Source organism: Osmerus eperlanus, chromosome 18, assembly GCF_963692335.1.
Source record: "Osmerus eperlanus chromosome 18, fOsmEpe2.1, whole genome shotgun sequence".
Classification (NCBI taxonomy): Eukaryota; Metazoa; Chordata; class Actinopteri; order Osmeriformes; family Osmeridae; genus Osmerus; species Osmerus eperlanus.
In genome coordinates, this window is record NC_085035.1 from 14,671,544 (window position 1) to 14,689,380 (window position 17,837).

Below are 17,837 nucleotides of genomic sequence, written 5' to 3' on the forward strand. Positions count from 1 at the left end.
TATTTTTTGTTTGTTATTTTTAAATTGTTTTAATAGTTTTTTATTAATTAGTTGTAATTAGTATGAAGCTTATTAAGCTTCAGAGGGGGTATGTCGTGGCAGAATTACAACATAGATTCCAAAAATGGTTCATGGTTATGAAACGTGTTTTTCTTCTCGAACAAATGAAGGATTGCGGTCCATCTATGTATCCTTGTGCAAGGTCGTTTAGGAGTCAGATGAGGTTAGGATCCTTTTCTTTCGAGGAAAATGATACATATGTTTCCCTTACGCACTTATGTTTAGGGAACATAAACTGTTGTTGAATACATAGAGTAGCACAGTCAAATACTTGGGGTACAGGGAAGCCCATAAAAGGGTAAGAGACATCAAAAACAGTATCCAGTTGTGCGTGTTTAGGAAGAACGGAAACATGAAGAAATATTCTTGGAGAATTATGAGAGTTCTAGGAAACGTGTTAGATAGGGGAGGGGGGATTACACTCATAAAGGCCTATAAATTCTGTGATCAAACTGAAGATGTTTAGGTCTTATATTTTATATTTCCTGCTTGAAGCTTTAATCAACAATCGATACGCTGATTTCAAATGTATTCTGAACTCCATGTCTTCTCTACAAACGTCTGATTTATGATTGATGAATCTTCTGAAATTGCCATTTTCTTGCTGCATGGCGACAAAAACGAATTCCAGATTCAAAATATTTTCTTTGTGGGACGTGTTCTCAAGTAACAAGTCGCTTATGGTGATAGAAAGAGCTGTGATAGAAGATCACAGGTTTTTAGGTTCTACTGGTTGGATGTCACTCCTCTTTGTATGGTGCATACGGTCCTCAGTGTTGGTTCTTCTGGCCTATTTGTGTAACCTTTACTTTAACCTCAGGCTTTATAGCCTTTGGACATGGGGGATCACACCCTCCATCTTTTTGCCCACTACTGTCTTGACTGTCATTGAAGTGAGGCAATATGGGGTGACTGGATCCATCAGCTAGCAAATCTGTGTAGCTTATCTGTGTATCTTGTCTGGTAAATTCAAAGAAAAGTTTAACCAGATTGCTATATTAAAGTATATACTTTAATATCAGGTGGCTGAGCGGTGAGGGAATCGGGCTAGTAATCCGAAGGTTGCCAGTTCGATTCCCGGTCATGCCAACTGACGTTGTGTCCTTGGGCAAGGCACTTCACCCTACTTGCCTCGGGGGAATGTCCCTGTACTTACTGTAAGTCGCTCTGAATAAGAGCGTCTGCGAAAATGACTAAATGTAAATACTATAAGTATACTAAAATATGGATAGTACACTTTTAGTTCACTTTTGATATACTTTTAAGAAGTATACTTAGAAAATAGTTCACTTTTGATATACTTTTAAGTATGCCTTGAAAATAGTTCACTTTTGATATACTTTTAAGTATGCTTAGAAAATAGTACACTTTTGTAAGAAGTATACTTAGAAAATAGTTCACTTTTGATGTAATTTTAAGTATGCTTTGAAAATAGTTCACTTTTGATATACTTTTAAGAAGTATGCTTAGAAACAGAAAATGGTATACATTTCTTCTGGAGTAGGATGTACGTTTTCTATTATTATACAGCAAAAACAGTCCAAATAATTTTAAAGTACATTACAGGTTACATTTTTTAGATCCATTTCATTCTAATTATTCATGTCTATGAAAATCTATTATGCATTGCACATTGAATCTTTTTTGGTACTGAAGCTGTAACCTTAATTACTGCCAAAACATTCTGAAGCCCTATAATCTTATACTAATAATTGTCAATTGGAGTATTAATGGAAAAAACAAAAAGCTACTTGAGAAAGAAGCAGACAGAAGGGTTGCATTATGCATTTGAAGGTTATACTGTCAAACTGACTGAAGAACGAAATAACGACGTGAAAAAATGAAGATAGCGTGGCTCATTGGCTGGTCAATTCCCATGATGCAAGGCAGTAAATAGTGTTAAAATGTGCTGATAAATTTGCCGTTTGTTCAAAATACAAATGTAACATCATCAATTTCGTCAATTTGTGTCTGCTTAGAATGTAGTGTTTTGTTGGGTGGTCATTGTTGTGGTGGTTTACCATTGTAACCATGAGTTAAATGACTGTTACGTTTCATAAGAAGAGCTGGATTATTTTGACGCTTGCGCAGTGAATAGTTTCTTTCATCTCAGAATCTGCAGTGTAACTTTGTAAGGGTCCCCGCTCTCGCTAAGTGACTTATAATCTGAGGCGTTTGAGGGGCACCTAAACATTATAATATATTAAGTAAGTAAGTAATAGTAAAATTACATTTATTAAGTTTACTTCTTGAGGTACTTACATTAATTGAAAGTGCACTTGAAAGTATTGCAAAGTATACTTTGAGGCTCTTTAGGAAGTATACTTTATGAACTGAAAGTGCACTACACAGGCTACTTTACAGTATTCAAAAGTAAACCTTGAAATACACTCTAAGTGTACTTTAAAGTGTACTAAATGACCTAAAAAGTGGGCCAATTCAGTTTACTTAGTACAAAAATAGTATATAAATAAGTACACTGCCAGTATAGTTTTTTTATATTAAGTATACTTACAAAATAAACTTGAAGTATACTTCTTTTTGTAAGGGATGGTATCTCAAGAACTCTATAGTCTCTCAAACATCATGGACAGTACGACACCAAGTAAAAACATCCGTTCCCAAGCAGTATGATTCTGTACTCACCAGGGGCGGATCTACTGGGGTGGCATGGGGTGGCAACTGCCACCCTAAATATAGCCTTGCCACCCCAGCTGCCACCCCTGTTGGCAGCTTTGAAAACAAAGAAAAGTTGTGGCTCATCGAACATATGCAAGAGCGAATTTCTAATATCCACCCACCCTCCCCACTCCACCGAGTTGGACATTTGCGAGAGAGAATTTTTAATATCCCACTGCAAGTGAATGCAGCACTAGACGACTCCAACCCCCCTCCCCACTCCAGAGTCGGACATTTGCGAGAGCGAATTTCTAATATACAAGCCCAAACACATTTTTCACATTTTCTGCGGTTATTCAAACTGAAAACCTGCGGAATTCCGATAGCCTTCCTGTTCTTGTGTTGGAGCGACCTAAGTTGTTCCACAACAGTTTGACGCCGAATATGGTCGACTGAATGTTGAGAGACTTTGCAGAAAAGTATTGATCCATCCTCATAAAGATCGCCTGAAAACTCCCTGGCCCTGTCTATTCCTGTTATTTTGGTTGATAAGTGTTTCCGTGTCAATTCTTCAGGGCTGAATCTGGGCATTTTTGACTAACGTTTTAATATTGGCTACAGTAGCTTGTGTAACGTGAAAGTTACTGTATCAGTTTCAGGGTTGACATACTTCCTTTGATTGCTATCACAGACCTACTACCTACACTGATGGCAATGGGCTCTGTTTACAGGTTAAATATTTCGAAAGAATAGACGTAATATGAGTTGACAAGTTTATTTAAATTTTTCGTTTGGGCCTGCTAATATCCCACTGCAAGTGAATGCAGCACTAGACGACTCCAACCACCCTCCCCACTGCACCGAGACCGAGGTGAAATCAGTTTTATATTCGAGATTCAACAAACATTCATATTCGTACCTCCGTTCAGGCGCCGTGTCATATTTAGGGACCGGGGTAAAAGAGTAGAGAGCCTAAATGCCGAAAAACCTAGCAGACATTTGAATACACACCATTTTCAGTGTTTCTTCAATATCTTTGTCAAAATCGACCATATAAACTTCAAACTTGTTGCACATTCTTCTACTACTAGCTGACCAAGTTGTCCAACCTTCGGTTTGGTGATACAGTTTATTATTGATTAACCAATAGCCAATACATCAATGAAAACACTTTTGAAACAATTTTTCAGTGTTTCCTCAATATCTTTGATTTAAGGCTTTAATAGTGTGCCATAATAATGTAGTGTAATGTTAAAATTAAAATGTCTTAATTTGGGGGCATTCCAAATAAACATTGATTCCAAATAAACATTGATTAATATGACTGCAATTAAATCAGCATATATATACTTCTGCCATGTGGGTGCCACCCCTCAAAATCTCCTGCCACCCTCTTGCCACCCCATGAATATTTTTCTAGATCCGCCCCTGGTACTCACTTCCTTAGAGGAAATGTCAAATAGAAATGCTCCTATTGCAGCCACCGTCAATGGCTAGCACCAACAGTTTATCAAAGGTAAGACCTTACTGGGTCTTACCTTTGGGTTGGCAGGAGCTGTGATTGGAGAGTTGGAATGTTTGAATACTTCTCTCCAAAGAAAAACAAATCTCTGACATGAAAGCTGTTGTTTCTTGTGTTCAGTCTGTTCCCTTACAAAAAAAGAAGTATACTTCAAGTTTAATTTGTAAGTATACTTAAGTATAAAAAGTATACTATTATCATGGTACCTAAAGTATACTAGCAGTGTACTTATTTATATACTATTTTTGTACTAAGTAAACTGAATTGGCCCACTTTTTAGGTCATTTAGTACACTTTAAAGTACACTTATAGTGTATTTGAAGTTTACTTTTGAATATTGTAAAGTAGCCTGTGTAGTGCACTTTTAGTTTATGAAGTATACTTCCTAAAGTACTTAAAAGTATACCTTTGAATACTCTGAAGTAACCTGTGTAGCGCACTTTCAGTTCATGAAGTATACTTCCTGAAGTACTTCAAAATATACTTTGGAATACTTTCAAGTGCACTTTCAATTAATGTAAGTACTTCAAGAAGTAAACTTAATAAATGTCCATTTACTATGATTTACTATAATATTTATATGTTTAGGGGCCCCTCCAACACCACCGATCTTGCATCACTTGACGAGAACGGGGCCCTCGCCAAGTGACACTTATTATTAGCTGAAAGAAGCTAATTCCTGCGTATGGTCTCATGTTGTTTAACCTTTTCATGTTCCTGTTAAATTTGCCTGAAAACGCCTAAACAGCATACCCAAAGTAAATTGGAAGCTGTTCTTGAACCATTTGGAGTACATGCATGTAAATGATCTCTTTTGAAAGCTGACACTCTGAAGTTATGTCCCCTGTTGTCAGGACCCCTGTCAGTCCTTCTAGTGTTGAGTAATAGAAGCTTGAACACAAGGAAAGTGAAAATTTCTATTTCCGCCTAGATTTTGTTTTGAAAACAGAGGCCTGAAGAGGCCTAGAGGTGGTAGGTATTATCTGGAAGACTAAATTGGACCACAGGTTGAAGCCTTACCCAATTCAAATCAAAAGTCAAACATAATACCACAATATATTCATATTTGACACATGTTTTTATAAGAGTACATCCAGGAATTTTCTAAAAGGGTCTTTTGGAGACTCCAAAATGACCCTTTGTAACCAAGGTCAAGGTCAAATAAAAAGGTATTATTTTTCATAATTGTTATCTCTGGCCCATCTCTGGTACTTAGAAATATCATATATAATAGCTAAATCCCTAATTAGTAATACTGAAACACAAAAACTGAAGCATGAACACATTGGAGTGCTTTATCTGATTCCAAGGATTGGCGCACAAAGAACACTGATTCTGTCAACCATATTGCGCAATCGACTGTTATTTTGAAGGCTCCACAGACGCATACAAATGAGGTATTGGCATTTTCAGCTAGCTGTCAGCTACAAGGCTAACGAGCTAATTTCAGAGCCAGTCGAAGCCAGTTCGAGAAATTTGTTTAGAACGAGTGTGGGGGGGGGGGGCGGGGGGGGGCAGGACGCACAGACCTAGTTGGCTTTAGAGGGCTGTCAACGGGGCATGGAAGCTCCTATTGGGTCGAACAAGGTGTCAATCAAAAGGGGAGGGTTCAACGGACATTTTGAGACCTTCATTTTGTAAATACTCCGTTGATAAATCGGAGAAAATAACACTTTTATGTGAACAAGTTGTTTCTTCCGTCGGCTAACTTGCATAATGAAACAAAGGATAATGGCTATTCATGAACGTAAAACATTGTATTTGGACGAATTACTTTACATGGTTAGATACTTTGAACCCTTGGGACTTACGCAGATCAAGTTTTGATGGCATGATTTGCACACCTGGACCTATTTGAACAACTTAGGGTGAGTACAACTTTTTTCTTTGGCATTGTTGAAGGAATGTTCACCGGAAAAAGACGTTGACTTTGCTTGCTATTGCGACTTGATCTTGAATTGGTTTATTTCAATGGAAGCACAAGAATCGTAGCTTTCCAACGATGTATAACATGTGTAGCGTCTAAAAAATATATTTTTTAGAATTTAGTGCGTCGTAACTGAGGAAGGGGGAGGCAGCATTTTTGTCTCGCGGGCGAAACAGGAGCGTAAACAGGTTAATCCAGCTCTTTTTATGAAACGTAACAGTCATTTAACTCATGGTTACAATGGTAAACCAGCACAAAAATGACAATTTCCATGCAACAAAACACTACATTCTAAGCAGACACAATAAAAAAACAAAATTCATGAAGTTACATTTGTATTTCGAACAAACTGCAAATTTATCAGCAAATTTTAACACTATTTACCGCCTTGCATCATGGGAATTGACCAGCCAATGAGCCACGCTATCTTCATTTTTTCACGTTGTTATTTCGTTCTTCAGTCAGTTTGACAGTATAACCTTCAAATGCATAATGCAACCCTTCTGTTTGCTTCTTAAGTAGTTTTTTCGTTTTTTCCATTAATACTCCAATTGATAATTATTAGTATTGTATAAGAGTATAGGGCTTAATTTTTTTTGGGCCGTAATTAAGGTTTCAGCTTCAGTAACAAAAAAGATTCAATGTGCAATGCAGAATATATTTTCCTAGACATGAATAATTAGAATATACAAGGTGGATCTAAACATTTTAACTTGTAATGTACTTTAAAAGTATTTTGACTGTTTTTGCTGTATAATAAAAGAACACGTAGCCTACATCCTACTCCAGAAGAATGTATACCATTTTTTGTTTCTAAGTATACTTCTTATAAGTATATCAAAAGTGAATTATTTTCTAAGTATACTTCTTTTAAGTATATCAAAAGAGAACTATTTTCTAAGTATACTTCTTAAAAGTATATCAAAAGTGAACTATTTTCTAAGCATACTTCTTAAAAGTATATCAAAAGTGAACTAAAAGTGTACTATCCATATATTTTTATGGATTTTTGTACACTTATAGTATACTTTAATATACTTTTTTTTGTAATGGTTTTGAAAGACAAAAGAAATGAAGAAGCCTTTCAAAGTATTTTTGAACAAGCAACTGTGATTGTGAATTCTCTAATCTTACAGGCTATCAAAGTCTCAGAACTGAGACAACCACCAAAGCGTTTTAGGGTTGAAGAAAGCACATACATGCAAAGAACAGCAACAGAGCATAATAGAGATCAGTTTTAGCGGGTGGTTGATGTTGCTAAGGCAGAGTTTAATCAACTTTTTCAGCAGGAAGGTATGCTGACCCTGCAGAAACTAGAGAACACTGCTCACTGGACAAATTGATTCAGTGTGTGGTGAGTACCTGAGATCACATCCAGTTGCTTGCAGTTCAGTAACCTATGTTTAGACATAACTACCAGTTTGGATCCAGTATGGAAGCAGTAAACATTCTTAAAGGTTTGTCAGTGGAAGTCCGTGGCCTTTTCAGTGAAGTGGAAACTCTGGACAGGTTGCTCCTGGTTGTACCAGTCTCATCTTATGAAGCAGAAAGGAGCTTTAGTGTCCTTAGAAGATTGAAAACCTGGCTACGCTCAAGTATGTCACAAAGAGACAAAATCATGAGACAGTTTGTCATGTCCACAATGACAAGTGGGACCTTTTAGACAAGAAATTGGTATAACAAAGCAGATTTTTTAAATATATGTATTATTTTTCTTATAGAAAACATTACAGGAAGCATACCCACACTTCAACCCCCCCCCATGTTCAAATCAAATCTACGCCCTTGTGGACGACACATGCACAGTTGCATGCAGAGTTTGAACACCAACATGGAATTCAGAAAGGTGGAGTAACATTTGGAAGGAATTAGCGATGGATCATTTGTGAACGATTCGTTGTATTTGAACAAATAACTGAATCTTCCCCCCAAAAGATTTGGTCATTTGAGTCTCTGCTTAAGCTTATGATGAATTGAAGAAACTAAAAAAGTAGGAAGCAGTCCAGGGCTGCGTTTCCCGATAACGATGGACCGTAGCAACGATTGAGCAAAAACCAAAACCATCGATATTTCTTACTTGCGTTTCCCAAACATGCTCGTAAGGAGTAGGCTAATCTATGCACTTTCAAGAGTTACGAATTTTCAAGAGACACTTAAGCTACGATGTCTTTAGGAACGGCCCGTAAAACTAAGATTCGTCCTACGATGGATTCTACGATCAATTTAGGCCTACGACGCTTTCGGGAAACGCACCCCAGAACAGTTTATGCCAATTCACCAATTTCAAGAACGAAAGAATCACAGGAAATCGTTTGTGAATCTAGGAATGAATCAGTGCACTTGGCAATGTTGATAACGTTGGGCTACGCATTATGGAGGATTATAGGGGCCAAAACCAAATAAATAAATACACAAATAATTTAAAAATTGAATGGTTAAATACTTGAATAAATAAATAATTATATAATACAAAGCTTAAATAAATGGCTAATTATATAATGTAATGCCTAATTGACATACAAAATGTATAAATTACAAATTAAATGACACTAAATATATAAATGTTACATGTATTTGTGTGTATATATATAGATTTACGTTTTCATGTTTTCACATTGATTTATTTATACTTTCATCTATCCACGGTGTAACTTGTTGCAGCAAAATAAATTTGTCCCCCCCCCTCAAAAGTCAGGGGGCGGGTTAAAGCCTCTGATTGGTGAATGAACAGTATTACACACCAGTACGGTGTTCATTTTAGGACATACTCAGATCTCAGACTCAAGTCTCAGACTCAAACGAAAAGCCGTCAGGTCTCAGACCAAAAGTCTTCAGACTCAGGCGAAACGGCATCAGTCTCAGAAAAACCTGTCATTCTCAGACAAAACGCCGTCAAACCAAACGGCGTCAGAAAAACCTTTGTCATTCTCAGACGAAACACCGTCAAACCAAACTGTGTCAGAAAAACCTCTGTCATTCTCAGACAAAACGCCGTCAAACCAAACGGCGTCAGAAAAACCTTTGTCATTCTCAGACAAAACGCCGTCAAACCAAACAGCGTCAGAAAAACCTCTGTCATTGAATGACATCCTTAGTACATCCTCAGATCTCAGACTCAAACGACGTCAAACCAAACGAGAAGGCCCGGAACTCTCTCCTCAGGCCCCTCTTTTCAGGTGTAGCCGAGGGATTAGCGCCACCGCTGGTCGGAGAATATTGTAATCTGTTTATATTAATAGGCTAACTTACATTGAACTTCGGTTTTAGTCAATAGTGTTTAACATAGCGGAAATTAGCATTGCGGCTAGCGTTACGTATTGCGAACATTATCACAAAATATTGTTTTAAAATGATTAAATTAGCTGGCTGACGGCATTTGGTTTGACGGCATTTTGTCTGAGAATGACAGAGGTTTTTCTGACGCCGTTTGGTTTGACAGCGTTTTGTCCGAATTATACTACTCCAACTCCGTTACGGACAGATGGACGGAGTCGGACGGATTCGTTGAATTTATAGTACTCCGAAAGGCTGTGGGTGCTGAAAACAATTCACCGCCAGAAAAGTAGGTGGAGCAACGTTTTTGAAGCCTGCCACATGACGTCTTTGTGTGTGGAACCAATTGCGGACCAATCACAGCCATGGGGTATCCGTAAAATGACCGACTAGCTGATGGATAGTCAGGAAAATCAGGAGGTGAACGTAGAACTCTCCGAGGGGCTCGGAGAGGGCGTTCCCTGTGTCCGTCTCTGTGAAAACAGAGTAGTATATTTCGGCCTTAAGGGAGATACCCTTTCCAAAACTTGTAAGGACGTAATAGTTTGTGAAAGACCAAGAGAAACACAAATATCCGACTAGGCAAAATCCCAGACAATTTTGGAACCCCTGCCGGACGCATTTTTTATGTCTCGAAAAGAGGACATGTCTGGGTAAAAGAGGACGTCTGTTCACCCTATATGCCAGTTAAAACCACAATGATGGCATTAACAATAACTGTAAGCTAGTAATAGTAAAGCAACACTCGTCATCATTATAATAGTAACATTTTCATAGGCTTATTTAATTTAGCTTGCTTTGCCGAGCTAGAACAACGACGGAGCCAGATATTAAAGTTTACAGTTTCTTTAATCCGACACAATGCTTAAGCAGTCATACTAAAAACACAAAGCAAAAAGAACAACGTATATTTGGTGAGTCTGAGTCGTATGTGGAATGTATGTCCATCTAGAATAGGCCTATATTTCTAAAAACCAAGTGAAAGGAATACTACTTATAACATTGATTTTCATAAAGTTCACTACCTGCTTCTTGATCGGACTTGTACCCCATTCTGCCACTGCAATGCCTTAGCTCACACGCTCGCGACTGGTTGTCGCAAAGTATGACGTGTACAACTAGTTGCAAGCGTGCACGAGTCTCAGAGCTAGGAAAAAGGCAAGCCACTCTTCTGCACAAGACCGGACGAGCCGGAACTGGAAAGATGGCGCAGTCCATTTCGCGCTCTCGCTTGCCTCACTGAGCCACTGAGCACTTTTCATAGAAATGAATGGGGACGCCATCAGACAGAAGTAGCTGTGTCTATTAATATAGAAATCTATGGATTCAGTACATAAGTGAAGTGAACACCATTTTGCTACCATATACCTAGGTATAGCTTAGCTACGTTTTGCTCCTAGATTCAAACCTAGCCCTGGTCAATTGTAGAGCTAGCTAACTACTAGACTTCTGTCTGGCATTTTACAACATAATTTATTGATGAACCCTTGTGTTATCTTCGGGTTATTCTGACCCATCAGTCATTGTGACCCACCGTCGTATTGCGACAACTTTACCGTATACAAAAACAACGTGAAGCATTTTCTTTTAACCGTTGGGCTGTCTCAGACACATTGCAAAGGTTAAAAGAAAATTATTTTTTTTGTTTTTGTATTGGGTAAAATTGGGTAAACACAACAATGGTTCGTTATGAACCTTTGGGTCATGTGACCCGAAGGCAGCACAAGGGTTAAAGAGTTTCTTGATTCAAGAACTTCATACAAATATTGCTTTTCATTATGGTGGATTATTACCTTGATCCGTCTTGCTGTATAATGAGGATTGATCATGTTATATGCGAGTGACACTGAATATTCAGTGCAATATGTGCTAATGCTGAGGTCAACCCATTAAATGTGCCTTCTGGGCATAAGAGTGACCAAGGTTAATTAAGAATAAAATACTTTTCTCAATGTAACGCAAAAGTAACTTAACGCCTTACTCTCTACAGCAAGTAACTAAGTAACGTAACTAGTTACTTTACAAGGAATGTAACTAGTAACTGTAATTAGTTACTTTAAAAAGTAACGTTACCCAACTCTGGCCCTGACTGACAAAGACATCAATGAAAATGTATTCACGATCCTCGGCGAGATGGTAGGGATGGGCGAATCGATCTAAAGTAGGCTATCGATAGTATCGATACCAACGTTGGTATCAGTATTGATTGATACTGGCGTGATGAGATCGATACCTAAGTTTAAATTTCTCTTCTCTACATTCAGTACACAACCCCCTTTACATCATGGTGGTTGTGCTAACACCGCTCCTCTAACTTTGCTCAAGCTCACTTTGCCCCTCCCCTGCTAGGCTGTGAGTTGTTGCCGGCGTGTACGTGCAGTAACATGACAAAACTCTTTGTCCTGTTTTCTTATGATCATAATCATGAGCAATTAACTAAAGCAAAAATCACAAAATCATTCAATGATCATGAAAATTTAAACACATTTTCATATTGATGATGCATTCACTTCATAAATTATGAGGCTTTGCTTTCCCCGACACGAAAGTAGATAAACTACTTTTCGAAGTAAAAAGTATCGGTATTGGTATTGGCAATACTGGCCCTGTATTTACTTGGAATCGGATCGATACCACATTTTGCAGTATCGCACACCCCTATTGAGGCTGCAGAGTGATCCCATAGAGGATCCCTCTGGATCAAAGAGAGCTTGATCGACTGGTTGAGCCTGCTTGGTGTACGGTGTTCATTTTATGACATCCTCAGATCTCAGACTCAAGTGTCAGACTCAAACGAAAAGGTGTCAAGTCTCAGGCCAAAAGTCGTCAGACTGAATAATTAAATAAATGCAGTCCATAATTCGGCCTTTACGTTCCACCTTCTTGTGCGAGCTCTGACTGTAGAGAGAACTGTCATTTTGATAAGATAGTGCGGCATGCAATACACAACCAGCACCCCCCCCCCCACCCCACCCCACTGGCATAACGTGACATAACCATAACAATATTGCGGCTCCAGAAGACGGCAACAATCTATAATGACGCCTTAACATTCCACGATATCACTTATTATATTTGGCTATAATTACGTTTGTCATGCCATGAACATAATAACGTTCATTTAAAATGGTTAAATCTAGTTAAAATACCGTAAATAAACTACAAACAACCATCATGTATGTGTGCAACCATTTGTAAAATTGGCTACAGCAAATGCAGGCAACTGTAGATTATCAAGCCCTTTCTCCTTGTGCTCATTGAGCTCAGGTAAATCAGCGATCGTCTAATAATGTTCCCTTTTGTGCTCGTACACTCGTATTGGTTTCAAATTTGGGAGTCAGGTGGCTGAGCGGTTAGGGAATCGGGCTAGTAATCAGAAGGTTGTTTGTTCGATTCCCGGCCGTGCCAAATGAAGTTGTGTCCTTGGGCAAGGCACTTCACCCTACTTGCCTCCGGGGGGAATGTCCCTGTACTTACTGTAAGTCGCTCTGGATAAGAGCGTCTGCTAAATGACTAAATGTAAATGCAAATTTAGCAAAAATCAGGAAAAATGATTCTATGAAAAAGTTAGTAGTATGAGCCAGGTTCGAGAATCGAACAAAAATTATTGGGGAGATCGTTTTGGATATGTTGACGGGAATAGAATAGAATAAAAACGAGCCGGGTGCCTAACCGGACGAGCCGGGTGCCTAACCGGAAATGCAATACCACCTACATCCACCGGGGCCGTTGCCTCAAGCCGAGGGTCGAGGAGTGGGTGTCTGACTGAACCAGACTATTTTACTCACTGTAACATAATCCTAAACCTAAACCACTGCAACGATACAGCGACGCATCACACAAGCTTGAGTTCAAATACATTATTTAATGTGACATTATGTAGGCCTACTGTACATGCAAGTCTTAAATAACTATTTAGCTGATCGGCTCCATGACGCCGGGTAAATTGGGCTTGTGAGACTGCTCACCAAAAGAACGTAGGGGAACCCACTTGTCTAGCAGATTAAGATGTTTTCGTAGGTACCTAGTGAAAAGTAGACTCAACTTTCCTAGAATTTTAGCTACATGCTGAGGGCTCGCAACCAAAAGACTAAATTAAGTAACACGTTACTTGTTTGAACAACAAACTAGTAACGGATTCATTCAATTAAATAAGTAACGCGTTAAGTTACTCGTTACCTAACAAAAGTAGTTCGACTACACCCAACACCGGTCAGGGCTGATATTATTGCTATAATTTCAGCGAAGCTCTCAATAGTCAGGAGTCAGGTGGCTGAGCAGTTAGGGAATCGGGCTAGTAATCTGAAGGTTGCCAGTTCGATTCCCCGGCCGTGCAAAATGACGTTGTGTCCTTGGGCAAGGCACTTCACCCTACTTGCCTCGGGGGGAATGTCCCTGTACTTACTGTAAGTCGCTCTGGATAAGAGCGACTGCTAAATGACTAAATGTAAATATGATGTAATAAAAAAAGTGAATTGGCAGTTGCCTCCATCTCTTCAGCTACAGCCAACATTTCGACCATATTTCATTCATTGAATCCGCACTAGGTGCTGCAATCTTGAATTAGTCAAAAGCAGTCGATTCAGGTTGAACCACCAATCAGAGGCTTTAACCCGCCCCCTGACTTGGTGACGGGTGACGACAGATTTATTTTGCTGCAGCAAATTACACCATGGATAAATGAAAGTATAAATAAATAAATCTGAACAAATGAAGACGTAAATCTATATATATAGCCTACACACAAGTACATCTAACATTTTTATATTTAGTGTCTCACTTTATTAAATTTATTATATAATTATTTATTTATTTATTAGCCATTTAATTATTTATTTAGTTTTGGCCCCTTTAATCCTCAGTGTCCCTGTCTGAACACTGGGCAGTCATTTGATCGGCTATCTGTGCTATAAGTAGGTAAAACTGGCTTGGCACTTCTCGTCTTAACTAGAAAGTAAATCTTTGGTTAAATTGTTCATTAAAAAAGATTTGTGAAAAGATTGTAAAATATGTAACATTATATTCCCGGCTGGAATAGGCTACAAAGTATGGAATGCCGAGTTAGTCAAAATTAAATAAATAAATAGGTAAATAAATTGATAAATACATACATAAATAAATATTAAATATTTTCTGATATAAAAAAAAAGATGGCAATAAATATATAAATATAGCATTATATAATTATATAGCTGAATCCATTTACCGACATCAATAAATAAATACATTTATTTATTTCAAAATGACGTTTTTGAAAAAACAACATTTATTTATTTAATGGGACTATTTCCTAATGCCACATTTATTCTTTTTTTTTTACTTTTATTTCCTAACGTCACATATATTTCCGAGCACCACATTTATTTTGGTGCTGTATTTATTTCCAGTCTCACATGCAAACGAGAGGGGCGTGGTTATCTTCAGACCAACACAGCTGCACAAGATCGAAAGCAGATAGGGACACCTAGATTCGGTAGATGATGGAAGACATTAGTCGTGTCAGAGATCGCATGCTGGCCTTATAGATCAAATTGATCAGCACGGCTTGTCAGGATATATTATTTTGGCACACATAGTAGATTTTGTAGAGGTACTTGTTGTTGCAATAGCAACAAAAGAAAGTCGGCGGAGTGGAAAACTGTCATTTGCGCCATTTCTTGTTTTTAACCTGAAGCATTTAGCATTTAGCTAAATATAAAGTGCATTACAAATACAATTCAAATTATTATTATAGGGCCGTAAATTCTGTGGGTTGTTTGGAGAACCGGACCACGGCAGAAATTAAGAAGAAATGGTCCGATGTAAAACTCTAAATTAAGAAACGAGTGATGGCGCATCGTAACAGCATGGCAGCTATAGGGTTATTGTGACATGCATTTCCTGAGTGATTTTGTCATTCGTTTGACACCCTCAAGTTTAACAGAAGTTATTAAGTGGTGGCGGATTAAACAGTAGGCTAGCCTATTTAGCATTTCCCGTTTGGGTTTTGGCATTTTGATGTGAATCATCCACATTAATGATCAAACTTTTATTTTTATGTTTTTTGAATAGTCAACGTTATAGACGTATGACAGTAACTGTATTGGAAACTTTATTTTGTAATGTTTGGTGAGTTTCGGCACTTTTCAGTCAGAATTTGCCACGTTACAGAGCCAGACAAGACTTTGCGGACGGTCCGCACATTCTCACGTCTGCTCAAAAGTGTACGTGAAAACCAAAACGTTTATACATATATAATGAGCAACACAACTAACCGTGTGGGTAGCGGCCCAAAAAATGTTGCCAAAATCCCCTGCAATATTCTTCTGTTGGTATTCACTCTCGTTTTGAGTTGCTTGGTGGATTGGATAATTGCACTCTCCCACAGTAATAAGGAAAAAACAACACATATTGGCCATTTTTACACTTTATTCATTTTACACTGTCAGGGACCTCAGTAGCGTGTGGAAGATCCATACGCAGCCACAACAGCTTGGCACCTCCTCATGCTGGTCACCAGGCTGGTCACACACTGCTGTGGGATGGCATCCCATTCCTCAACCAGGGTTTATCGCAAGTCAGCCAACATGTTTGCGTTGGTCACTCTGGCACATACAGCACGCCCAAGCTGATCCCACTTGAAGCTCAAAACGAGAGTGAATACCAACAGAAGATTTTGGCACATTTTTTTGGGCCGCTACCCACACGGTTAGCTGTGTTGCCTTACACGTTGTACCTCGTTGTAAAGGTGACTAATCAGGCTTTCCAACGATATAAAATACAATACCAATTGGTATTATTGAAGGGGAGGAATAATCGACAGAAATAACGTTTCCGAACTTTTTTTGAGGGGTTTATATGTATTATGTATGATCAATTATCTTAGATTCTCTGTTTACAGAATTTCACCCCAAAATATTGTTTCACAACAAATTGAATAACACTATACCTTTAATTCCTTTAATGACTTTACTTTTAAGACATTCACCCAGTTTCCCAGACATGGATTAAACCTTTGGACTATGCTTAATCCATGTCTGGGAAACTGGGCTACAGTGCAAAAATAATATAAGGCTGTCCATAAACAAGGAAATCCTTGCATAAACAATAATACTTACTACCATAGGGGTTTGCTGATCGCCCATACAGATGACTATAGGCATCTTCTGTGATTCCATCAAACTGCTCCTCCTCAAACTCCTCATCCTCATTATGATATGACGTTGGGCTGTCCGTCATGGGCAGGCTGGATGCCCCTGGGCTGGACCTCTCAGCCCCGGCCCCCCCTCCAAGTGGATATGACGGCATTCCTGGGAAGAAGGTGGTCCCGCCTGCTGCCGTGTAGAACAGTGAACTTGCTCTCGCCAACCTTCCTGCCAGCTCACTAGATGAGGAACTCCCCCTTTTCTGATGGGACATGATGGACAGTCCTAAAGGAGTTGCGTCTGGTCCTTCTTGCTTGATCTTCCTGGCACCGAGCAAAGGCGACCAGCCCTGTGGTCCCAAAACGGCAGCAGCTGAATTATTGTTACCGTTATTACTGGGACTTTGCGGTTCTGAGCCTGTTTCCTCTAAGGAACCAGCTGTCTGGGAATCACAGTGAGGAGAATTCGCTTTAAACATCAGGTCCATCCCCTTCTCCACAATGTGCTGTATCTGTAGGTAGCCGGCTGTGTACATGACCACAAGTTGCTCACTAGCAGCCATGGTCAGCTTGCCGGTGTAGCAGAAAGAAAGGATCTGCTCAAAGCAGGCGGGGGTGACAGAGGAAGGAAGCTCAAACTGGGTCTTGGAGGAGCTGCTGAAGAGATCGCGGAAATACAGGCTGCTGGCAGCCAAAACTGCCCTGTGAGCCTTGAAAACCTGGCCTGGAGAGAAGGAGAAGAAATTGATAAGAAATCATGATTTCAGAATTCAAAAGTAAAATATTGCTGCCAGCAGCACTACGGTTTCCTCCTCAAAATGGCAAATTATTGAAAAAATATCAGTAGAGGGTTGGGGTAAAACTAAGGATTTTAGTAATCCTAAAAAATTATGCCCGTCTTTCTGGCAGAATCCTAATAAAAAATTATGGATATGGCTGGATTCAATCATCTAACTGACAGCATTTTCACCAACTTTCTTACAGCTGCTGCTGCTTAGTTTGAAGTTCTGTTTCTGCGTGAAAAAGAAAGTTTCTCCCAACGGCTAGTATTGTTAGCTAGAGTCAGGTTTGGCCCAAGTAAAAAAATATCACAGTAGAGGGTTGGGGTTTAACCCTCCTGATTGAGGAATCCTAATAACATGCATTTCTGGCAGAATCCAAATATTGTGGCAGGATTTGAATCTCTGACCCTTCACTTTCAAACCCAACTTCTTTGCCAAGTGACCTATTCAAACTGCTGCTTAGTTTGCTGTTCAGTTTCTGTATGAAAAAGAAAGTTTCTCCTATGGCTAGCATTGTTAGCTTGAGTCAGA

General features: G+C 38.9%; 1 protein-coding gene across 2 annotated transcripts in view; it reads right to left on the minus strand.

The window, feature by feature from the left end:
- The window catches only part of LOC134038969 (nucleus accumbens-associated protein 2), a 136,543-nt gene that overhangs the window by 39,579 nt on the left and 79,127 nt on the right, over window positions 1-17,837 (minus strand). Inside the window, exon 3 of one of the 2 annotated variants that reach the window (XM_062484711.1) lies at window positions 16,502-17,248. In XM_062484711.1, the coding sequence (XP_062340695.1) occupies window positions 16,502-17,248 (747 nt within the window). Of the gene's footprint in view, window positions 1-16,498; window positions 17,249-17,837 lie in introns of both variants that reach the window. The other variant, XM_062484710.1, reaches the window with a different exon arrangement.